This window comes from Staurois parvus, unplaced genomic scaffold (assembly GCF_062004578.1).
Source record: "Staurois parvus isolate SC_StPar_1 unplaced genomic scaffold, SC_StPar_1.0 ptg000145l, whole genome shotgun sequence".
Taxonomy (NCBI): Eukaryota; Metazoa; Chordata; class Amphibia; order Anura; family Ranidae; genus Staurois; species Staurois parvus.
The window spans coordinates 16,218,032-16,244,277 of NW_028317941.1; the positions used below are offsets into that span (position 1 = coordinate 16,218,032).

Here is a 26,246-nt window from a genome sequence, read left to right on the forward strand (position 1 = left end):
CCGCCTGTAAAGAACATCTAGTAGCAGTAGCAGTATCATCAGCAGTAGCGTATCATCCGCATATAACGTAATTTTTTCATATATCTCTCCATACCGAAAACCAATCATATTTGGAGTGGAACAGATCAAGGCAGTCAATGACTCAATGGCTATAACAAAAGGAGTGGTGATAACGGGTATCCATATGTAGTTCCTCTCCCTAAATCTAATACTTCCAATATGCAGCCCGACTCCTTTATAGCAGCTCGATCACAGTGATACAGTAAACGGACCCAGGAAATAAACACCTCACCAAACCCAAACTTGGTTAATGCGGCTCATATATATTGTGAATCAATACTGTCAAAAGCATTATTGGCATCTAAGAATAGCAAGGCCCACTGTCCTATATTATCATCTAGCGTTTGCATATTAATGAAAAGTCTCCTAAGATTGATAGCAGTGACCTTATGTGGCATAAAGTCTGCCTAGCCTGGGTAGAAAACGGACAAAATAAGCTCATTCAGTCTAAGTGCCAACACCCTTGCCAGGATCTTCACATCACTTTACAATGAAGAAATAGGTCTATATAAGCTGGGATCTACACATTTTTACTGGGTTTTAACAAAAGAATAATATTGGTCCTTAACATTGATGGAGGGAAGTGGTGAGTGGTTAAAGCAGAACTCTGGGAAAAACTTTATTACATGTCCTTGTTGCTGATATCCTACCTTCCTTGAATTTGTCATCCATCTTCTGGTTCACTCAGTAGTTGCTCTGAAATAACCTATTCATTTTCAAATCAAACCATTAATTCTCTTTCGTTTCCTGTTTTTAAGACTGGTGGCTGCTCTGCCTCCTATTCCCCCAGCCACTGGTCTTGGCACATCCCTTCTGTAGTTCTTTTTCCAGGAAGCAGTGATGTAATTCAGCCCCACTTGCAGTAGTGGGCAGACCGAGACTCTCAGACACATTCAACATATACAGACCTAGTGTACCCGCCCACACTCACTACAATTCCCTGTGGTTGATGGGAAATGTAGTTTCCTGCAGGTAGAGAGGAGAGGATATAATCCCTGCTGTTACACCTCCTCCTTGGCAAATGCTGTTATCTTTTGAATTGCAGGGATGCAAAATGGTAGGGATTTTCTAAGTTTTAGTACATGTTTTTAGTGTTTTGTGTAGGGAGGGTTTTCTTCCCTTCTTTATAAAATACCAGTTTACAAAAACGTGTTTTTTCGTTGCCTTGAGGAGACTGTCAGGCACCCCAGGGCATCCTTGGCTGACATCCATGCCTCACTCCTGGTGTTAGAAGGATTAGTAATATAAGCCAATTCAAGCTCTCATATCTCATTTTCAACCTGACATTCCAGATCTTCTGAGGGTTTCTTAACATGATTGAGGGTCCAGGTCCAAGCAGAGCTCATGATCAACAAAAAGGTCAGCTGCATGTGGTTGATTATGGTCCCGGGTAGGAAACAGTTGCAGCCAAAAGGGATTATGTTTGTGAGGGGCTATAAGGATATTTATAGGGGAGATTAACAGGATGGTAAGCCAAATTACCGGGGAGAGTGATCCAACACACAACAGGACAAATACAGTATCTCTTTGTTAAAGAGGCCATAGACTGGGTACCAACACAGATATGTATCCGGGACAGAGATACATGTGAATTAGAATAACAGGAGAATTGTTTGGCTAGGGGAAATCTACTGTATGTCTCCAAAGGTTTATCCATCCCACCCCCGCCAAGCAAGATAGAATAGAACCTCTGGCAATGGCATGGGCAGGGTTAAGATAACAATTAAAGTCTTCTAGGATCAATAAGGGAACAATAGGCTTATCAGCCAAGTACTACAACAAGAGGTGTAATACTGTCCTGGAAGTGGATGGAAGAAAAATATATACACACTAGAATATACTTGACAGCATATAACCTACAATATAAAAAGACAAATTGACTTTCAGGGTCTACAAAGGAGTCAATCTCCTGAAAGTCTAGTGAGCAATGCAGCTTTGCACACAAGCCATGCGACTAAGAGGTATGCGTGGAGTGGTACGCATCGCCCACACAGGAGTACTACATGCAGCCTTGAGTGTCAACTGTGAGATGGGTCTTCTGAAGACCGTATATAGCAGGGTGAAATTTGGCAAGACATGTATTTATCATAGTCCTTTTCAATGGATTATGCACCCCTTGGGCTTTCCATGACTGTATAGGTACATCAGTCATATTCAGAGTGGACTGAATGGTAACAGCAGGGGACCTCCAAGACACATTTCTGTGGTTGCCCCACAGGCCCATTGAGCATTGTGTGCTGGTCCTGGCTATATTGAACGAACCGCAAAACACAATTGTCTACAATTGTAGAGCAGCAATGGCTTTGATGGAGTAGGCCGCTCTGAAAAATAACTGAAAAAGTGTCAAACAGGTGAGCACAACCACTCTCTAGATTGAAGGATCCAGACATATTTAGGCAGTTGAACAACAGTGAAAATCCTTACTGAACTCAGTGGGAATAGCACCATGGATACCCCACAAGAACTTAACATCCAAAATTCTTAGTGAATTGCCAAAGGGGCAAAATAGTCACAAATTAGAAACAGAGAAAAATAAAGTTCAGTCACTTAGATGCAGTAGTGGTAGTGTAGAAAGATTAACTTCTCGCAAGTATGAAAATAGTAAACTAGTAAACTATCCCTTGGCTTGAAAACAAGAATAGCACAAACAGGGTCACGGCATAGCATAATATGAGCTCATAGTAAGAACGCACATAATGACCAAATGGTAATCCTCTTCTCTGTCTATGTTTCGGTTGCTAATACTTTAATTTTTATCAAGTCATGAGAATGCCTCTACTGCCATTTCAAAAAATTGGGCTTGCCCGTGTACCGTAATTCTTAGCTTGGTCAGGTATAGTATAGTGTATGGCACCTGGAGGTGTTGTAACCTTTTTTTAACTTCAGCAGGTTTTGCCCTCCTAGGTTGTAAAGTCCATGTAAAAGTACACTTTTGCCTCATTATATTGTATATTAGCATGTTCTCTGGCAAGTCTGCGTGTAATTTCTTTATCTTCATAGTTTAACCGCATGCCGCCCAGCCACTGTACATGTACAGCGGCAGGGCGGCACTGGTAGGCAAAACGACGTTTTAAAACGGACCCCGCAAAACAGGTAGGGGGCACGCGTGAGGCGCGCGCCCGCCCTCCCTGTCCCGCGGGTGTCCGCAGCGGGTGTCAGCCGCCGGGTCACGGCTGGTTTTTACCAGCCGTTTTCCCGCGATGAGCTGTCATCACTGTCACAGAGCAGAGCTGCATTGTTTACACACAGCCTGCTCTGTGACAGTTCCCCGACAAGCTGAAGAGGGAGAGAAATTCTTCTCTCCCTCGATCAGCTCCCCCCTCTCTCCCCTCGTCCAGCACACACCCCCGCCCCCTAGTAAAACACTCCCCTTACACAGTAAACTCCTAAAAATGTTAACCCCTTCCTCCCCAGTGACATTAGTACATTTTCAGTGTTTTTTTTTCACTGATCACTGTATTGGTGTCACTGGGGATGTCAGTGACCCCAAGTCAGTTCCCCCCCAGTGTCAAAATGTCCGCCGCAGTCCCGCAGTCCCGCCATAAGTCGCTGGTCGCTGCCATAAGTCACTGATCGCTGCCATAATTCGCTGATCGGCGCCATTATTAGTATAAATAAAAATTAAAAATCCCAGTATCTTTCCCGCCATTTGTAAACGCTATAACTTTCACGTAAACCAATTCATTTCATTGAGATTTTTTTTAGCAAAGACAAGTCGCAGAATGCATTTTGGCAGAAATTTATGACTAAATTTGATTTTTGCATTTTTTTTTTACTGGACATGTTTTATAGCAAATATTCCAAAATATTGTTTTTTTTTCCTAAAAATTGTCAGCCTTTTTTTTTATAGCGCAAAAAATAAAAACCGCACAGGCGATCAAATACCACCAAAAGAAAGCTCAATTTGTGGGAAAAAAAAGGATGTAAATATCATTTATGTACCGTATTGCATGACCGCGTAATTGTCCGTTAAACTAGCGCAGCGCTGTATAGCAGAAAAATGGTGTAAATTGCAGTATCCATACCATAGTTTGTAGACGCTATAACTTCCACACAAAGCAATCAATATACACTTATTGGGATTTTTTTTACCAAAAACATGTAGCAGAATACATTTTGGCCTAAATTAATAACCAACTTTGAGTTTACTATATATTTTTTATTGCTGAAAGTAAAAAATATTGTTTTTCGTAAAAATTTTTGGCCTTTTTTTGTTTATAGCGTGAAAAATAAAAAGCGCACAGGTGATCAAATTACACTGAAAGAAAGCTCTATTTGTGTGAAAAAAAGGACGTAAATTTCGTTTGGGTGCAGCATTGCATGACCGCGCAATTATCAGTTGAATAAGTGCAGCGCCGAGTAGCAAAAAGAGGCCTGGTCATTAAGGGGGGTAAATCCTCAGGAGCTCAAGTGGTTAAAAGTCATTCCAGTATGGGTCTAGGTGGATAGCCTGGTGGCAAAGGCTGTGGTGGCATTCTGTGGGCATATTCTACTTGGAACAGAGGGGTAAACGCTTCATTGTCAAAAAGTTCCAGTAACCAGCGCTCCACAAAATCAGTGGGGTCTCTGCCCTCCACTCACTCTTGCAGACCACTACACATACGTTGCGCCAGAGCCTGTTTTCTATGTCATCTGCCCTGGTATTGGTGGCTGTAGCCTGATGGGAAATGACTCAGGCAACTCTATTGAGGGGTGGAAGCTGATCCTCAATGTCACAGATGTGAATGATTTGTTCCCTGATCTTTTGGTAATCCTGGCACACCAAGGACACTTCCTCCCTGAAGCTGTCAAAGTGATCTTTGAGAGTATTAACAGAAGCTGTAGATTTGTTAACAATATTTCCACCAAAGTAGATTTTTCAGTGTCTTCGGTATTAATCTCAGTTTCTGCTAGGACTGTGTCTTATGAGGTAGCAGGGGTTTCTGTGCTATGCAATGTGGCTGCCTCCTCCTGTGCATCTAGCCCTGAGGCGGTAGAGGATGCAGAGTCCTTCTGTGTAGCTGGCTGCTGTACCTCTGAGATCTTTTGTGCATAGCATAACATATCTCAGGCAGGCACTGTGTGCCAGAAAGGGGACAGGAGGGTCACTGTCCCTATGGAATCTAGACCAGTGCAGTTCAGAATTTTAGCTGAGGGAAGGATCAAGTCAGGATCTTCAGTGGGAGCTCTGTGAGACACATCGCTCACATGCCGTTCCAGGCCCCCCCAGTTTTTAACCGCATTTTCTTGTACTGTGTTTTTTGTACATAAAATCATGTGTCTGCTTGCAGCTCTGGAGGTGACATTAACAATGAATGGCATCAAAAGTGCAACATATTTTTTGAGTGATATTTGAGGAAGAATTTAAGTATCACTAAACACACATAATAAAAAAAAACTATCAGCAAATGCTGTATTACATGCTGTTCATACTCATTCATAGTCACTATGGGATTTGATTTCTGTATTCTGCAAAAAAACCTGGTTGATCCCTCTTTTCTTTAGCACCCCCCCCCCCCCCCCAATACAGTAGGGGATTTTGCAAAGCAGTGTTGGTAACTAATGTACATGTTCAGTTTTCAGTGAGTTTTTATGCTGAGCATTTCCTTCCTATCACATCTGAGCAGCCCATGTGACTATTGAGTCACTTGTGGGCATGTACACAATGTTGAATGATCTCCCACTCCCTCTCTTTTTCTTCCACTAACCAGCTAAACACAATGGGGGTGGGATATTATATCTTGATTGATATAACACCTTCCTGTTATTCTAAGACACAGGCTGGAGAGGTGTGACAGAGCTTGTGACTGTCATAAATCTGCCCACACCTTGTTATTGTTATAAACATGACCAATAGCAGAGGACTTGAAGCTCCTCCTGCTTATGTTTCCCTGCAGAAAGGCTGGGAAAGAGCTGGATCATGTGACAGCTGTATATCAATTAGGAAAAAGAAACTTAGATTTTGTAATTAAAATAATTAGTGTCATCATCCCCATACAGTAAGAGAATGGATAATGTAATTAAATTGTGGGTATTTAGTATCACTTTAACGGTATGTGCAGTGAGAGGGCAGTGATGACTTGTTTTAGAGCTTTTACTGATTCTTAAGGATATACATACAATATTTCATAATATGGTCACAGGTTCAGTTTACATATACAGTCAGACATGTCAAAGAGGACATATTTGGTGTGGATGGGGTTAAAGTTGTTCTAAAGTCTAAATACTCTTTACCTTAATGCATTCCCTACAGTAAGGTTAAAAATGTTCCAGTACATGTATAGCCCACTCATTTCCCCTTACTTATCTGAGCCCTTACTCAATCCACTGCTGTGTCTGTCTGTAGCAGCTCTCTCCACTGTCACTGGCTTTGCTGAGCAATTGGCCCCTGCTGCTGCTGTCAGTCAAATCTTGTGAAAAATAAGCGGGGTGGGGCCGAGCCGAGCCGTGCTGTCTTTGTCTATGGACACAAACAGCGCTGCTCAGGATTGAGCCTGCAGGTGTGCTACAATACTAAGTAGCTTCCTACAGTAGCACATCAAGAGGAGGAGGAGCCAGGAGCGTCAGCGGGGGAACAAGAGAAGAGGAGGATCAGGGCCACTCTGTGCAATTTTGTTGTACAGAGCAGTTAAGTATAACATGTATTAAAAAAGTATACTTCACAATCACTTTAAATCGTTATTTATGGCATTGGTTATGGTATCTATTGTGAATGAGGTCAAGTACACAGTTAAACTCCTCTTGAAGTGCAAACTCCTCTTCTTGGTCGCTGTTATGTCATCTCACAGGCCACCAAAATCTTCACACCCCTGAAACCAAACTGAAGCATTGCATCACTACCTCTAGACACAGGAGCATATACAGATAGGTCAATACTGTATATATTTGGACTTCAGGCACAATTTTAGATTTTTCAGGTATTTACCACAACATATTCAAGCTATAGTTATAGAATGGATATGGGCTGAAAGGTTTAATTTGAGGGTATGTACATCCAAATTGGAGGAAGGGTAAGCAGGTAAAAGGTCTGGAGTTGAGGTGTGGTATTTGCATTTGGAATCTATTGCTGTGAACCTACATCATGCGTTCAAAGGAGCTGTCCATGCACGTGAAACAGACCATTGTAAGGCTTCAAAAACAAAACAAATCCATCGGAGAGATAGCAGCAACATTAGGAGTGGCCAAATCAACAGTTTGGTACATTCTGAGGAAAGAACACACTGGTGAGCTCAGCAACATAAAAAGGCATGGATGTTCTTGGAAGACAACAGTGGTGAATGATTGCAGGATCCTCTCTGTGGTAAAGAAGAACTCATTCACAAGATCCAGACAAGTGAAGGACACTCTCCACGAGGTAGGCACATCATTGTCAAAGTCTACAATTAAGAGAAGACTTCACAAGAGCAAATACAGAGGATTCACCACAAGGTGCAAACCATTCGTAAGCCTGAAGAATAGAAAAGCCAGATTAGACTTTGCCAAACAAAAATCTAAAAAAGCCAAACCAGTTCTGGAAAAGCATTCTTTGGACGGGTGAAACTAAGATTAATCTGTACCAGAATTACGGGAAGAAAAAAGTGTGGTGAAGGCTTGGAACAGCTGATCCAAAGCACACAACATCATCTGTAAAACATGGTGGAGGCAGTGTGATGACATGGGCATGCATGGCTTCCAGTGGCACTGGGTCATTGGTTTTTAGTGATGATGTGACAGAAGACAGGAGCAGCTGGATGAAGATTAGTGCAAGATCATTTTATTATATACATTCTTTGCACAGAATTTTTTTCATTAGGATATAGTGGTAGTTTAAGTGTATATTGAGACATGAAGGAAGGCATATTTGGTCAAATACGTCAGGAAGGACATCTAATTTGGTGTGTATAGGATTAAGTGTATGATTATGATGGAGAATATGTTATTTTAAATAAACTGTACCGTCACTTTCTTCATTTATAATGCATCCTTCACACCTTGATCTCTAGTGTTTTCTACATCTTGTGCCTGTACCTATGTACTGTATACAGTATGTGTATTATACATATTGAATGTCTAGCAACGCTTTCCTCATAATAGTCTTGTGTAGGAAGAGAATTTGCTGGTTAGAAGATATTAGTAAGAGAATCCTAAGAAAGAGTGCTATATCTTATTTCTTTTTATTTATATTCTTCATGAAAAGTGCTTCTGGAATAGCTGGTGTAGAAATAAGCTAACCTGCCTTCTATAACAACCAGTCTCTAACCATCATTTTTCCAGTGAAGTGAACCTGTACTCCATTTAAACCTTTAGAAGCAAAAACAAACACCTCAGTATGTTCTACTGTGCTCCTTCTTCTACTGTATAGTTCCACTTTATTACTGGTGTCTGATTTCAATGCTAAGTCTTGCCAGCTGTCATTGCACTGTCCTGTAAGAATGTCTCAGTGGCCAGTGAGGGCACTATCAGTGGACAGAGGCAAGGCAGTTAAAGAGCTTAAAGTAGAGCAACATTGCATCTGAGCAGCACAAACCAAAAACACTATTTAATTAATTTTAAATATTCAAAGCAAACTCCTCCATCAATTCGTGTCTCCATGCTTTATTTTGCAAAAACACGCCTCTAGTATTTATGGTTGCTGCCATCTTAAGTAAGGGCAGATTCATTTATTTCCTGTAATCCATCTGCCCTTAGCTCAGGCATGCAGGCAGGCCGGTGTGCTTAGCTCAGAAAGCCCCTCCTGAAGACTCCTGGTATGTATGACATAATTTGCCTAGGCATGTAAACCAGGAAGTAACTGAATAAATGTAATAAAAAAAAGTTTAAAACCAGTAAATACAATGTATCTTTCAATTTATTTACTAATATTAGCAGCATAGGAATTAAAAATAATCACTGTTAATTGAGAGAGTGAATTTCTGCTTTAAGCAGCCCATAAATTAGTCATTTTTTTCGTTCAACCAGCGGGTTGAAAAAAAAATAAAATGCCTGATTCCCCCGCCCACATATTTGAGGCAGACGGGGGAATCCTCCCTGCTGTGTCATTGTATTCTAACAGCGAGGAGGCTTCTTCGCCATCAAAACACACTGACCAACATTTTTGGCTATAGCCTGTGGTGCTGATCGAGCTGCTTGTACAAAAGTCGATCAGTGACTTGACATTGTTCTGGCTGTACTAATGGGTTTGAAATCACTGAACAGTCTCCCTTTGTAAGATTTTTTGATCATTTTGATCATTGTGATTAGTTGTACATGAGCTGTTAAGCTGTAACTGTAGGCTGCTGAAATAAAAAATAAAAATAATCAGAAACAGAAATAATTTTATCTATTTACCACTTCTAAAAAAGTCTAACAATAACTAAGTTGTTTATTATTAAGATGTATTAATCTCAATAACCATACAAGATCTAATATGAGTGACATGCCTATGTAAAAATACATGACTCGGAACACAAGCACACGATTCCACATTACTCAAGTTATAACGTACTCTTTGAATATTATTTTATTCTTTTAATGCTGTAGTTCAATAGGTTAAGCCAGGTCCTGCAATAAAACATCTGTAGCCCATAGTATACAGTGCCTTGAAAAACTTCTCATACCCCTTGAAATTTGCCACATTTTGTCATGTTACAACCAAAAACGTAAATGTATTTTATTGGGATTTTATGTGATAGACCAACACACAGTGGCACATCATTGTGAAGTGGAAGGAATATGATAAATGGTTTTGAAATTTTTTTACAAACGTGAACGTGTTGTGGACAGACAAAACAAAATTACAGCTTTTTGGTAAAATTATTGGCATCCTCAATTTAATATTTGGTAGCACACCTGTTGGAAAAAATAACTGAAATCAATCACTTCCTGTTATCATCAATGAGATTCTTACACCTCTCTACTGGAATTTTGAACCACTCTTCTTTTGCCAACTGCTCCAAGTTTCTCAGATTGGAAGGATTCCTTTTCCCAACTGCTACTTTGAGATCTCTCCACAGCTGCTCTATGGGATTGAGATCTGGACTCATTGCTGGCCAGTTCAGTACTCTCCAGCGCTTTGTCTTAAACTATTTCTGGGTGCTTCGACATGTGCTTTGGTGCATTGTCCTGCTGTAAGAACCATGACCTCTGACGGAGACCCAACTTTCTAACACTGGGGCCCTACATTGCACCTCAGAATTCTTTGGTGGTCTTCAGATTTCATAATGCCATGCACACGGTCAAGGCATCCAATGCCTGAAGCATCAAAGCAACCCCAAAACATCAGTGAACTTCCACCATGTTTGACTGTAGGGACTGTATTCTTTTCTTTAAAGGACTCATTGCTTTTTTCTGAAAACAGTAGAATGATGGGCTTTACCAAAAGAATTTTGGCTTCCTCTTGAAAGTTTTGGCAAACTCCAATCTGCCCTTTTTATGCTCCTGTGTCAGCAGTGGGGTCCTCCTGGATCTCATACCATTGCGTCCTATTTCATTCAGATGGCGACGTATAGTGCGAGCTGACACAGTTGTACCCTGTGCCTGAAGGTCAGCTTGAATTCTTCTGGAAGTTGATCGAGGTTCTTTATCCACCATTCAAACAAGCCTTCATTGAAATCAATATTTCTCTTTCGTCCATGTCAGTAGTGGGTTCCTCCTTGGTATCCTACCACAACGTCTCTTTTCATTCAGATGGCTACATATAGTGCGAGCTAACACAGATGTAACTTGTGCTTGAAGGTCAGCTTGAATTTGCTGGAAGTTGAACTAGGTTCTTTTGCCACCATTTGAACAATCCTTAGTTGCGATCTTTGATCATTTTTTCTCTTTTGTCCACATCCAGGGATATTAGCTACAGTGACATGGGCTGTAAACGTCTTGACAATAGTGCTCACAGTGGACACAGGAACACTAGGATCTCATTGGAGATGGCCTTGTAACCTTGAGATTGTCCATGCTTTTCCACAATTTTTGTTTTTAAATCCTCAGAGAATTATTTGCTGCTCTTTCTCTTCTCCATGCTCATTGTGGCACACAGAGACACACAACAAAAAGGTTAAGTACATTTTTCACCATTTTAGCTGGTTTCCAATGTGATTTCTATATTGTCAGCACCGGTTAATTGATACAGGTGAGTTTTATTACAAAATACAAGACCATCACAAACTTGGAATGCAATCATTTCTTACAATTTTTAGAAGGTGCCAATAATTTTGTCCAGTCCATTTTTTTCATTTTGCATGGAATGTATCAGATTTGGCTTTTTGTTTCTCCACTTTTTTGTGTTATACCAATACAAACAAAAGAAATAAACATGAGAATGCCAAAACATTTGTAATTGCAACAATTTTCTGGGCGAAGTGGTGCATTATCTAGAAAATGCAGGGGTTCCAATATTTTTGGCCATGACTGTAAATATACATATATTTATATACACACACACACAAATATACTATATATTTCTATGAAAGGAGAGATAGGGAGGCAAGACTAAAAAAGAAAACACATTTTCTCTATGGTAATTTTACATGGAAGCTTTTTTTTTTTTTTTTAAGGAATTCCTGACATATAAAAAAGCTGAAGGTCAGGGAGTGGCAGAGGAAGTCACTAGCGAAAGACCAGCTTTCCTGCATAAATGCAGAGCTCAGTGGGAGCCTCGCTGGATAATAAAGGTCAACTGATGATAATTTATACAGATGCTTTCATAAACAATTTTTTTTTAGTTTATTTTATTTAACAAAAACCCATATTATTTGTAATGGCTTGTAAACCTGTGATACTACTAGTGCTCGAAAAATATATTTCAATTATACCACACTTTAGCAAAAAGGATGCTATTTCAGAGTTTTGCGTTGGAAAAAAACAATATTGTTCAGGTAAATGTTTAAAATTTACAGACCCATTCTAATAATTACTACTTTTCTTTTCTATAAAGAACATTTAAGTGTAATGGTACTTAAAAACAGCAAAATATGCCAAATTAGATCATATGACAAGAGTAGTAGTGTTCAGAGAGGGGAGTTTCTTCCCCCCCCCCATTTTTCCCCTTTTTTCCTTTCTTGGTATTTAGATCATATGACCTTTTAAACAGTTTATGCATACAGTAGATAGATTTATTTAGGCTGTAATACATATCTTTCTTAAGGAAAATGCTGCTTCAGGTTCCCATCAATTCTTGTCATATGCCTGATGGCTGAGGAACATGGTCACATGATCTCTGCCAAAAAGAAGATCAGTCTGAACTCTGATTCTTTCCTTACAGCAAATATCACAGGACCAAGTACCTAGTCCTTCAGATATGAGGCCAATACTGAAAGAAATAAGTACTTTCTCTGCAAAAAGTGTTTGAGCTTTTTAAATATTTTGTCAGAATTTCAATATAACAAATTACGGTTGACATGCATGTTTTTTCCTTCTCGCCAAGTAACTAGGACCAAAGGTGAATCTTTTGGTAGTGCTGCATGCAGGGGTTTTTGGACATTAATCACACAAGAAGCATTCATTGAGTTTCCTGATACATATGTCATGGTGCAGCTGATTTCATAAGGATAGGTCAGTTTGAGGTGTGCTGGGATAGTCTAGAGCAGTTTTATTCAGCTTTTTTACCCTTTGAAACTCCTAAAATAATTTGTAGATTCTTGGGGAACCTCTACTAAACAGGATTATACCTACAGCTCATGGCTCGTTACTCTGATCAATAAATTCAAGAAAGGTCTAAATAAAAGGATACGTATTGTGGCATACCTAGGGTATTTGACACCCACGGCACATCTTTTTTACAAACCTGATACTTTTTTTTAGTAACATTCTTGAAATAAATAACAGCAGATAAGAAAGCAAACAGTAAAAACTATGATATTCTCTAACATTAGCTGTCAACGTAGTAGTGATCCCTTACATTGATGGTAAGTGGAAAATTGCCCCAGCCAACCACCCCCACCCCCTCCCAAATTGGTGGTTAGTGTAGATGGGAGATCAATCCACTATTGCTCACTGCTCACGAGTCCCCTAACAACCTCAGGAGACTCTAGGGTTTCATGGAACAGTGGATGAAACACTGATCTAGGGTTAACTTATGAACCAGAGCTATTAGAGCATATACTGTATTATATGCCAGAGATTATATACCACATTTTATGCAAGGGGTTCTTGGATACATAGTAAGTTGCATGGTCACAAATGATTGGCAGACTGGAGTAATACGTATGGGTTGTTGGAAGTGTAAACCTTTTAGGCACAGTGCTCAGTTACTTTCTTTATTAGGTGTTTGAGATGATCATATATAGCAGTTTTGCAAGAACTGACTTCCTCCAAAAAAGATAAATAAGCTTAGTTTATTCATTGTTATTGCACAATACATGTACTATACATAGTGGTTTTGGCTTATTTATTGCCCTTGCTCCGATCTCCAGAACCAGCCTTTGACAGCACTTTAGTGATAAAAATAACTATTTCATTTTTGTGTGTAGGGTAGGGAAAACCAGAAATAAAGGTAGCGGAAATAACCACCACAGATGCGTACAGAAACCATTAAACATTAATAAAAAAAACAGCTACAATAGAAATATGTATACTGCTATTAATGACTTCTTTTTGAAGGTGCATATTTCAAGGCTGTCATCCTTATGCTTTCTTTGATATTTGGTAAGTCACTGACCTAGAATGGGCAGGAAATAAGAAGTCCCGGGACACCGGTCAGCAGTGGCTGCCTCTACATTTACAGTGGGTATAGAAAAGAATCACCCCCTTTAAAATAATCACGTTTTGTTGTTTTGCAGCCTGAAATGAGAACAGACACAGTTTTTGTTTTATCTAGCTGTATGTATTCAGTGCAACCTGTAACATCCAAGTGAAAGATATAACACCAACATGGGAGATTAAAAAAATTCAAAAACAGAATCACTGAGTTGGAAAAAGGGTCACCCACTTGTGTCAGTATTTTATTGAACCACCTTTTGCTTTAATTGCAGCCTTTAGTCTGTTGGGATATGTCTCTACTAACTTTGCACATCTAGACTTTGCAATATTTGCCTACTCTTCTTTGCAGAACTGCTCAAGTTCAGTTAAATTTGATAGTGACTGTTTGTGGACTGCAGTCTTCTACAGATTGTCAATGTGGTTTAGTCTGGGCTTTGACTAGGCCAAGCAGACATTCACCTTTTTCTCCTTCAACCACTGTGTGGTCATTTTTGCTGTGTGATTTGGGTCATTGTCCTGTTGGAAGGTAAACCTTCTTCCCCTTGAAAACTTTCTGCTAGAGGGCAGCAGATTTTTCTCAAGAATTTGACGGTATTTTGCCCCATCTATTTTTTTTCTGTCCTGACAAGTGCTCTAGTCCCTGCTGCAGAGAAACACCCCCATTACAAAACTTACAGTATCCACCTCCATGTTGTACTGTAGGAATGGTGTTATTTGGACGGTGAGCTGTATTGGATTTCTGCCAGACATATCGTTTAGTTTGGAGACCAAAAATTCAATTTTAGTCTCATCTGACCATAACATCTTTTTCCATGTGGCCTCAGACTCTTCAAGGTTTGGCAGAGCTCAGTCATGATTGCATGTGACCTTTCTTGAGGAGTAGCTTTTTTCTTACAACCCTACCTGTGGAGAATTTGTGATATTGTCACATGCACACAATGACCATTCTTTGTCATAAATTCCTGCAACTGCTTCAGAGTTGCTGTAGGCGTCTTGGTAGCCTCTCTGACCATTTTCTTCTTGGCGCTTTCATCCAGTTTGGAGTGACGTTCTGATCCAGGGAGGGTCTGTGTTGTACCTAATACCTTCCACTTCTTAATAATAGACTTCCCCGTGCTTCTAGGCTTTGGTAAAGGCTTTGATTTTTGTTTTTTATCCATCTACTGTGCCTGTCCACAACTTTATCCCGGAGATCTTTTAACAATGCCTTGCCACCCATAGTTGATTGTTTGCTTCAGTTGCACTTCCAGGGACTGAAAGGCTCCAGGAAAGCTCTTTTCATGCTGAGCTAATCAAAATGACCACAGCTGGTCAAAGTAGAAAGTCAATTGACTCTGTGTGCCATTGAGAAGGTTATTAGCTACACCTAATTGAGTTTATGAGTCATTTTTAGGAGGGATGATCCTGTTTTTGATTTTTTTTTTTTCTGACATGTTGGTGTTATATCTTTCACTTGGATGTTATACGTTGCACTGAGGAAATACAGCTGGGTAAAGCAAAAAGTGTGTTTGTCTTCATTTCAGGCTGCAAAGCAACAAAATGTGATTGTTTTAAGGGGGGTGGGGGGGGGTGATTCTTTTCTATACCCACTGTATATTCTAATACATTTGCTTTATTACAAAGCAAAGTATAGATTACCTACCCTAGAACAGGAAGTAATTTTGTATTACAGAACACCCACCCTCTGTTTTTCACTATACATTGGGAGAGGCATTCTGTAGTCATAATATACATCTTAACCATTTCCTGTCCGGACACTTTTACCCCCTTCCTATCCAGGGCAATTTTCAGCTTTCAGCGCTATCACACTTTAAATGACAATTGCGCGGTCATGCAACACTGTACCCATATGAATTTTTTAAAGTTTTTTTGAGACAGATAAAGCTTTATTTTGGTGGTATTTATTCACCACTGGGATTTTTATTTTTATTGCTATGTAAATGAAAATGTCCCAAAATTTTGAAAAAGAAGTGTTTTTCTTATAAAATTTTGCAAATAAATAATCTTTCATTATAAATCTTGGATAAATTTTGGCCAAAATGTATTTCGTTATCTTTTTAGTAAAAAAAAAAAGCCAAATTAGTTTATAACCAAAAATTATAATTTTTAAACTTTTTTTTTAATTTTTACTTTATTTTTTTATATTATTATTTGTTTTTTTTGGGTTTATTTTACATACTGTCACCCTAGCAGTACAGTGACACTATGGTGACACTGTACTACTTGTGGGGGGTGATGAAGATTTTTTTTTTGTACAGTGATTGCTTTTACACCCATATAGGTTGTAAAAGCAATCATTTCTCTTTCTCTCTGTCTGCATTCTTGCAGCCATTGAGAACTGCTGAGTGAGCTGTGATTGGTCACAGCTTGTCACATGGTACAAGGCTGTTGTGAATAGCCTTGTACCATGTGACCTCTGTGATCATTCACAGATTTCACACATAGTAAGCAATGATGTCACAAGTGACATCTTGGTTACTACTTTGCATGTGATCACTGATTGGCCAATCAGTGATCACATGACTGGGACCTCGTACAGAGGTCCCATCCAATGATTGGTGTTTCACTGTGTCCGGAGGACACAGCGGGGACCGGATAGCGGTGCTGCGCGCTCCCAGTTTATGAACATCAACCTGCCCCTGGAGTGCCACCGTCCTGCCGTTTATAAACAGCAGGCGGACGGCAAGTGGTTAAAGCTGATCTGAAGTCTCATTTAAGAATATTTGACTGACACAATGTGGCTGCTGCAATAAAAGCAATGAAAAGCAACTTAGCACAAAATATAATTTCTTATGATGTCATGTAAATTGTAGATATTTACAGCATACACAAAAGCTTGTGGGTTGTTATATTACTTTCTCTAGGTCTCTTCCATTATGCCTCAGTTGAAAGTCATCTTTGTAGATCGGCAGAACTTTTAAACTTAAAGTCAAGCACACTCACTCTCTGTGAGGTTGAATATTTTCCCAACGTTTTGATTTCTCTTGCCACTGCAACCACAATCAGTTTTGATTTTTCTATCCTCTGTCTTATTTTAATTCAGAAGATTTTTAAGCACTCTTCAAGAAAACATTCGCCTTGAGGGACATGTGATCTAAATTCTTTCCAGATGCTAGTAGGAAATAAACTGTGTAGGATTTCTTTTCTTCTGGGAGAGTTTTTTTCCTGGACATATGTAATGTAATTTCTCCTGTGGAAACTGAGAAGTATCAGAATACTTTGCTTTACTCTTGGCTGTTTGTCTCGTATTCTAGAGCCAAAAGAGAGTAGATGTATTACATTTTTAGACGGCACACCATGCATTTTCATTAAAGGGAGAGTGCCATCAGCTGTGAACAAATTATTTAAGTGATTTGTAGCTGGAGGTGAAAACATTTTGTCTGTCAATAGACTTGAAGCTAGCCATAGACTTCAGAAAACAAGATCTGCTAGCTAGAACTATTGTTGATTCCATTGCAGAGGGTGGGAGGAAGGCTTTCAGGAGTACATCAGTGCTGACTTATGTTGTAGCAGGGTTCAATATTGACCAAGCCTCCCCTTCCTGCCAAGTCGATGGGAGTATTCAATTAGTTAATAAAATAGCTGGGAGTCAAAAGGGGTCAATAAATATATTAGTCTAGATGGTTGATAGGTGAGATGGCAATAGGCAAGACGGTGTAACCCAGGGCTGGATGGCCAGCTGCCAGTGCCCTTGAATTGTCTGTCAGCTGTGTTTTTTCACTGGCCTCGTTTACATGTGCGCTTTGCACAGTATGTTTCTGTGGCCTTTAATCCCCTTCTGAGAAGAAAATATGAACTTTTCAACTTCCTGTACTGAGTACACTCCTTCACCTCAAACTCTGTTGGAGAGACAGTGAGTACAGCCATAGTGATAGGGGTGGTGCCAAAAAACTGATCACTGTGCATTTACTGAAAATTCAGCATTGTAACAACCATAAGGACAGCTGATACCTAGAGGAAGTGTTAACAGTAGTAATATTTTCTTAATTTGGAGGACAATATACAATGTGAAAATTCATGGAGGGTTGAGCTGAAAAGTTGGGGACCCCTGTCTTAACCAGTGGTGATTAGCCAAAAGTATCCAAGATGATATTTTTCCCTCTTACAGACTTAAGCCTTGTTCTGCACTGCGTATCAGTGTGGAAGCAGCCATCATAATTGAGGAGCAGGGCTTTGCTTCCTCATGTCAGTGCTGCCCCTTGATGACTGGTGATATGATGACTTGAAGGGCAATAAAGAAGCAGTAGGGGAAATGGAGGAAACACAGGCAGGCTGAATGCATGAAACAGGAACAGATACAGTAGATCCTTGAACTTATGGGTCCTTAGGTTCAGCTTCCTCTTCAACAGGTCCCCAGAGAAACACTGAGCATCAAAATAGAAAACTCATCAATGTAATTTCAAATCTCATGAGACTAGCACTCATAGGCAGCATTGCCTTAGGTAATCTTAACGCTGCAGATATAAAGCTGCTGGCTTACACAACAGGAGTGCCTAGGCATAGTCAGATGCCAGGATGTACACTGCTATTTGTCATGAGACATTTTTAAAAAGGGGGGTCCTTAGAGTGGTGCTTAGGCATAATTAATATTCTAGATGTTCCCTATAAATTTTCACATTTTGCATTCAAGTCTTCTTTGAGGCTCCATGCACACTGACTTAAAAAAAAAAGTGCTTCTACAGGGGTTTTATGTTTTTCCTGTAGAAGAAGCTCAGTGTTATCCTATGTGCCCATGCACATTATTTAGAGGCAAATTTTAAGCTCAGCATTTAGAGGCAGGAAGAAAAATCCTTACGGTTTATGTTTTTGATTGGAGTATTCTGGCAGAAAAAAAACGCTAAACACTCCTAAACGTACCCATACATTCTACAAAAACGCTCTATATGAGCTTTTTTTTCTGCCAAGGGAGCTGCCATTTTTTTAAGCCAGGGCCTAAATGAATCTTTCAGAAGCTAATGCAGTAGTAGTGAGTACCTTCATGAATACACAATGCTCAATGCACAGAAATATCAGACAGATGTTGTTCTGTTTTCACTTTCGTTCATTTTCAAAAACTGACCTTAGGTTAAAAAGTCCTCTGTTAGCTTTTACCTCTACTTGACTTGCAAACAGCTTACTAGTTGCAAGTTATTCATCTTACTCACAGGTGCCTGACTGCCCTGAAATTAGCATGTAGCTTGTTCCTTACCCAGATTGTACATTGTATATAGCTGCCTAATATATTAAAGTGAACAAAAACTGCAAGCATTGACACTGGCTTTATGAAAACCCCAGTGCATGTTTTAAGCTCTTGGTTTCATAAAATACGCTGCATAGGGAATTTGGTTGTTTATTTGATAAATGCACAAGTAAGATATGATTTAAAAATCCTAATCTTAAAACAGACAAGCTGTTTAGGCATCACAGAAATAGGTATTTCTTATTTAAGTCACTGTTACATTTATGTGGCTAGGTATCACATTTAGCTCTGCCACTATTTTCATCCAGACAGATTTGTTATATCTTCCAGCTATCTATATTACTACAGCTATGTATAGTAGATTATGTCACTTGAATTTGTGTAGATGTTCAAGTGCAACTCCTCTGCTATTCAGTGCTCAATCATTCATTGGCGCGGTGCCTTTGTCAAGGTGCACAAGTGTTTAGTCATAACACAGCCTTTTCCAGAATGGCCAATGGAACCTCCAGAAGCAAACACTTCGGATCTGAGGTTGTTTTGGTGCTTTTATACATTTAGGAAATGATACATACAGTATCTCACAGAAGTGAGTCCATCCCTCACATTTTTGTAAATATTTAATTATGTCTTTTCATGTGACAACACTGAAGAAATGACACTTTGCTACAATGTAAAGTAGTGAGTGTACAGCTTGTGTAACAGTGTAAATTTGCTGTCCCCTCAAAATAACTCAGCACACAGCCATTAATGTCTAAACCGCTGGCAACAAAAGTGAGTACACCTCTAAGTGAAAATGTCCAAATTGGGCCCAAATAGCCATTTTACCTCCACCTTGTCATGTGACTCTTTAGTGTTACAAGGTCTCAGGTGTGAATGGGGAGCAGGTATGTTAAATTTGGTGTTATCGCTCTCACTCTCTCATACTGGTCACTGGAAATTCAACATGGCACCTCATGGCAAAGAACTCTCTGAGGATCTGAAAAAAAGAATTGTTGCTCTACATAAAGATGGCCTAGGCTATAAGAAGATTATCAAGACCCTGAAACCGAGCTGCAGCGCAGTGGCCAAGACCATACAGGACAGGTTCCACTCAGAACAGGCCTCGCCATGGTCAATCAAAGAAGTTGAGTGCACGTGCTCAGCGTCATATCCAGAGGTTGTCTTTGGGAAATACACGTATGAGTGCTGCCAGCATTGCTGCAGAGGATAAAGGGGTGGGGAGTCAGCCTGTCAGTGCTCAGACCATACATCGCACACTGCATTAATAGGTCTGCATGGCTGTCATCCCAGAAGGAAGCCTCTTCTAAAGATGATGCACAAGAAAGCCCGCGAACAGTTTGCTGAAGACAAGCAGACTAAAGACATGGATTACTGGAACCATGTCCTGTGGTCTTATGAGACCAAGATAAACTTGTTTGGTTCAGATGATGTCAAGCATGTGTGGCAGCAACCAGGTGAGGAGTACAAAGACAAGTGTGTCTTGCCTACAGTCAAGCATGGTGGTGGGAGTGTCATGGTCTGGGCTGCATGAGTGCTGCTGGCACTGGGGAGCTACAGTTCATTGAGGGAACCATGAATGCCAACATGTACTGTGACATACTGAAGCAGAGCATGATCTCCTCTCTTCGGAGACTGGGCCACAGGGCAGTATTCCAACATGATAATGACCCCAAACACACCTCCAAGATGACCACTGCCTTGCTAAAGAAGCTGAGGGTAAAGGTGATGGACTGGCCAAGCATGTCTCCAGACCTAAACCCTATTGAGCATCTGTGGGACATCCTCAAACGGAAGGTGGTGGAGCCCAAGGTCTCTAACATCAACCAGCTCCGTGATGTCATCATGGAGGAGTGGAAGAGGACTCCAGTGGCAACCTGTGAAGCTCTGCTGAACTCCATGCCCAAGAGGGTTATGGCAGTGCTGGAAAATAATAGTGGCCACACAAAATATTGACACTTTGGTCCCAGTTTGGACATTTTCACTTAGGGGTGTACTCACTTTTGTTGCCAGCGGTTTATACATTAATGGCTGTATGTTGAGTTATTTTGAGGGGACAGCAAATTTACACTGTTATACAAGCTGTACACTCACTACTTTACATTGTAGCAAAGTGTAATTTCTTCAGTGTTGTCACATGAAAAGATATAATAAAATATTTACAAAAATGTGAGGGGTGTACTCACTTCTGTGAGATACTGTATTCTACAAAGAAACAAGAACAAGAGGTGTTTTAAGGCTTTAAGTTGTTGACCAAACTATTTCTTTTCTGTGGACTTCATGTATACCTAGATGTTTGCTAAATCTGTGATTTGTAGCAACACTCTGAGTGAGAAACCATACCACCAGTGTTGCTCATTCTTATATTTTTTTTTTTAAAGTTCAAAATATTTGTATTTTGACAGTAACATACAGGTGTTTGGCCAGTAAAAATTTGTTAATTCATAAACTTTTCTACAACAATAAACCCATATTAGCATTAAAGCAGTTGAGATTTTGTTTCTGTAAAATAATAGGCATGTTATACTTACAGTACATACCTGCTCTGTGCAATGGTATTGCACATTAGGTGTTCTTTGTATTTGTGTTTTTTTTCCATTTTTGTATTTGAAAATGATATGTATACTGAAACACACATAGATCCATAGCTCCACTCAGAACTGACCTCTCCTGCTCATGGACAACCTGGGTGCTGGCCATCACAGGTCGTCTCCACTCTTCATTGAAAATAGGGAAAAACTCTAATTAGCTCTTCTAGTGGTATTTTCTATTGAAATGCCACCAAAATAGCTAATTGGAGTGTGACTGAGTTTTTCCTATTAGTTGTGTACTGTCACATTTATTATTCTTTTTAACTTTTTCATTTTTTTTTTCGTTTTGTGGAGAAAAACATAAAATAATGAGGCTTACAAAAAGCCTATATTGGTACAAGAACAGGTCCAGGATAATTGAAAAAAGCTTCTGTAACCTACGAGAGTCATTTAAAGCCCTCTCCCCATAACAAGGGGGGGGGGAGCTTCCTTACACTTTAATGTAGGCAACTCCTGAGTACTTTGCAAATGTTAGTGGCATAGGAAGGTACACTCAGCATGCTTATTTAAATGTGGTTTTATTAAACTTTTAGGGTTTCCAACATACAGCACCAACTGGCTCTTCTTGAAAGTGAAGCATGGCCTGGAATGGCAGAAGCAGACAGGGACCGAATACAACTCATCAAGGAAAAAGAGGCTCTTCTGCAAGACCTGCAGCTCATTAGCCAGCAAAGGCGACCTCCTGAAGATCTGGCAAAGCTGGAAGAAGAAAAGGGACGTCTGGCTGATGAGATCCAGAGGGCCCGCTCCATCTCCACTCAAGGAGTCACTGAAAGGTTTGTGCAGAAACATCTTCTGACAATTCATTTGTTTTTATGTACAGCCATATACACAGAATTATGAAAATAAGTTCAACAACCATCTACAACTTGACGGAAAAGAGGCTGCTGTGATTTTGACGGTCATGCCAGATTACCTTGACAATGACCATGTTACATAATGTAAACAAAAAGAAAATGAATAGTGTATGGGTTGTCTAAATATAGTTGCATTTATTGTACTTTTGTGTAACTGGCATTCACACATAAAGTGATTTGAAATGCATCTCTTGGGTGTATTCTTCCCTATGTTCCCAAAGTATGTGAACCCCTTGGGATTACGTGGAGTTTTGCATGAATTGGGCATAAAATGTCCAATTCATGACCTTAAGAGAGCGATTCACACCAGACATCCCAAGAATATTGCTACACTGAAACAGTTTTGTGAAGAGGAGTGGTCCAAAATTACTCCAGATCGTTGTGCAGGTCTGATCTGCAACTACAGGAAACGTTTGGTTGAGGTTATTGCTGCCAAAGGAGGGTCAACCAGTTATTAAGTCCAAAGTTTCACATACTTTTTCCTCCCTGCACTGTGAATGTTTACATGTTATGTGCAATTAAACCATGGCAACATCTAATGTTTGTGTATTATTATGTTTAGCAGACTGTGTTTTTCTATTGTTGTGACTTAGATGACGTTCAGAGCACATTATATGCCCAATTCATGCAAAACTCCACGTAATCCCAAGGGGTTCACATACTTTTTCTTGCAACTGTATAAGCACTGTGGTTAATCGATCTCAGTACAACCACCCTGTTGGACTCTCACCGTTCGATCAGCGCTACAGGCAATAGCCTGCAATGTTGATTGGTGTATTCTGACAGCATGTAAGTCTCCTTACTGTCAGAATACAATAGCTCAGTGGGGTCCACAAAGAGAGTGTGGATGGAGGAATTGAGATAGTTTTTTTTTTTGTTCAACCAAAATAACTGACTCATTTTTTTGGTGCTGCCTAAGTTTTGCTTTATACAGTAATGCTCATATCCTGCCCTTTCACACTGAGGTGCCTGTGTCCTGCCTCTTGACACTGAAGTGTTCATGCCCTACTCTTTAACATTGTAGTTCCCATGTGCTGCCCCTTATTTAATACTGTAGTGCTTGAATGTTGCCTTTTTACACCGAGCTGCTAATGCCCTACTCTTTAAGACTGTACTGTTCAGGTCCTGCCATTTTTACACTGTAGTGTTCGTGTCCTACCTTTTCACACTGTATTGCTTGTGTCCTGCCCCTTAACATTATGGTCAAGTCATACCCTTTCACACTTAAGTGCTAAAATCCTGCTCTTTTGTATTGTAGTGCTCATGTCCTGCCGTTTCATGCTGAAGTGTTCATGTCTTTGTATTTCACACTGAGGTGCTTATATTCTGCCCTTTTACACTGAGGTGCTCATGTCCTGCCTGTTCATACTGAGGTGCTCATATTCTGCCTTTCAAACATAGGTTCTCATGCTCCACCTTTTAACATTGTAGTGCTTATTTTCTGCCCTATTCCATGTCTGCCCTTTCACACTGAGGTGCTCATGTCTTGCCTCTTCATACTGAGGTGCTCATGTCCTGTCCTTTCACATTGTAGTGCTCATGACATTCTTTTCCATATGGCTCTGTCACACTGATGCACTTCTGATGCGTTACCATTGACTTACAATGGAAGGTGCTTTTTTGATGCGCTCTTCAAAAATGTCACCAAAGCAGCATGCAAAACTTTTCAAAGCGCAGCAAACCTGCAGTCTGAACAGTTACATATACAATTTAATGTGGAATAGTTTCATGCGCTTTTGTCACCCTGGAAAAGTGGAGCAAATGTGCGGCAGTGTGAAAGGGGCCATACTGAGGTGCTGATGTCCTGCCTCTTCACACTGAAATGCTCATATCCTATCCTTTCACACTAAGGTGCTTATATGGCACCCCTTCACACTAAGGTCCTTTTGTCCTGTCTTTTCAATCTGAGGTGCTCTTATCCTGCCCTGTCACACCCTAGTGCTTATGTCCTCTCTTGTCAGTCTGTAATGCTCATGCTGTGCCATTTCATACTGAGGTGCTTATGTCCTGCCGTTTTGCACTGTAGTGCTCATCTCCTGCCGTTTTACACTGTAGTGCTCATCTCCTGCCATTTTACACTGTAGTGCTCATCTCCTGCTGTTTCACACTGTAGTACTCATATCCTGCCTTTTCATACTGAGGTGCCCATGCCTGGCCCTTTTAAACTAAGGTGTTTATATCCTGTGTCTTCACACTGATCTGCTCATATATTATTTATTTATTTGTTTATTTCAGGTACTTATATAGCGCTGTCAATTTACACAGCGCTTTACATATATATTGTACATTCACATCAGTCCCTAACCCTCAAGGGGCATACAATCTAAGGTCCCTAACTCACATTCATACATACACATACTAGGGCCAATTTAGACAGGAGCCAATTAACCTCCCAGCATGTCTTTGGAGTGTGGGAGGAAACCAGAGTACCCGGAGGAAACCCCGCAGGCACAGGGAGAACATGCAAACTCCAGGCAGGTGGTGCCGTGGCTGAGATTCAAACCAACAACCCTAGTGCTGCCAAGTGGAAGTGCTAACCATTTAGCCACTGTGCTGCCCATTATCGTTTCACACTAAGACCCCTTTCACAGGGTGATCCAATCAGGTCGGCCTGTCAGCTTTTCAGACAGACCTGACCGGATGGTCCATATCACTATCGATCAGCTGCTGGTGTAAACAAACTTGTATACGTTTAAACCAGCCTACCTCCAACCAAATCAGATCCGCAAGAAAGAGAAACGGAAGGGGATCCGTCTAGGCGGATGGGATTGGAGGGTAGTCTGGTGTAAACGGACAGCGGAGTCCGTTTACACTCGGCCACCCATAGAGCAGAGTGAGCTCTGTCCATGTCCGCTCTACATAAACTGAGCAGACATGGACCTGTTAACCGCCTGCTCTACTCTGCTCAGCAGGGGATCAGTGGACAGATCATCTGCTGAGTAAATCGGATTCTGCCCTGTGTGAAAGGGGCCTAAGGTGCTCATATTCTGCCCCTTCACACTAAGGTGCTTATATCCTAGCTCTTCACACTGGAGTGCTTTTATCCTGGCTCTCTAGTGCTCATGTCCTTTTCTTTCAAACTGTAGTGCTTATTCCCTGCTCTTTCAAATTGAAGTGCACATGTCCTGCCCTTTCTCACTGTATTGCTCATGTTCTGGTCTTTCACACTGTATTGCTCATATCCTGCCTATTCACACTAAGATGCTCATGTCCTGCCTCTTTACGCTGTGGTACTCATATCCTGCCCCTAACACTGAGGTTTTTTCTTGTTCCTTCATACGTCCTATACTAGAAAAAGTGCATTTTTCTAATTGAGAAATAAAAGTCATCCATCGAAGGTTTGCAGTCTTCATCCATTTCTCAAAGTGAAAATGGTAATGTGTCATATACACAAATGTGAGAATATTTTCAGCCAAGCTTTCATTTGACAATTTATTGATAAATACCTGTTAACAAGTATGAACCAAAGCTGAGCTTAACTAATACTGAAAGATGTTTCCTATGGTGACTACTGCATCGGCTTTAAAGCTGTAGGTGATTTACCATGAGGGAAGGAGTAATAAAACAGCTAGTGTAGAGGAAAAAATTGTTTTGGATGTGTTTTGTGAAACTGAGGGATTGGCAGTGTGAAGTGGATCACATAATGCATCATATGTATTCTAACAGGGTGATCCAAAACAGTCTGTTGCTAGGCTGACCCCTCTTGTGCCTTTCTGGGTAGCCAGGGAGGTCAGTCATCTCTTCCTTCTAGCCATGTCCTGAAAAAAAGTGCATCATCTCTCCCTAAGGCAAATGCAAACTTGGATGTGTTACCCTAAGAGACATTCAATAGACTGCTAAAGACTGTACTAAAGAACAAAAGACATTAACATTGCTAATCTTGCTTTTTTCCTCTGCAGGACTGTAGTAACATGTATAAAAAGCAATTAATAA

The 26,246-nt window shown here is 40.3% G+C and overlaps 1 protein-coding gene across 1 annotated transcript in view; it reads left to right on the forward strand.

Moving 5' to 3' along the window:
• Positions 1-26,246, forward strand: part of WWC3 (WWC family member 3) — a 264,566-nt gene that overhangs the window by 190,557 nt on the left and 47,763 nt on the right. The window contains exon 9 of the mRNA XM_089673898.1: positions 21,990-22,232. Coding sequence (XP_089530024.1) covers positions 21,990-22,232 — 243 coding nt within the window. The remainder of the gene's footprint in view (positions 1-21,989; positions 22,233-26,246) is intronic.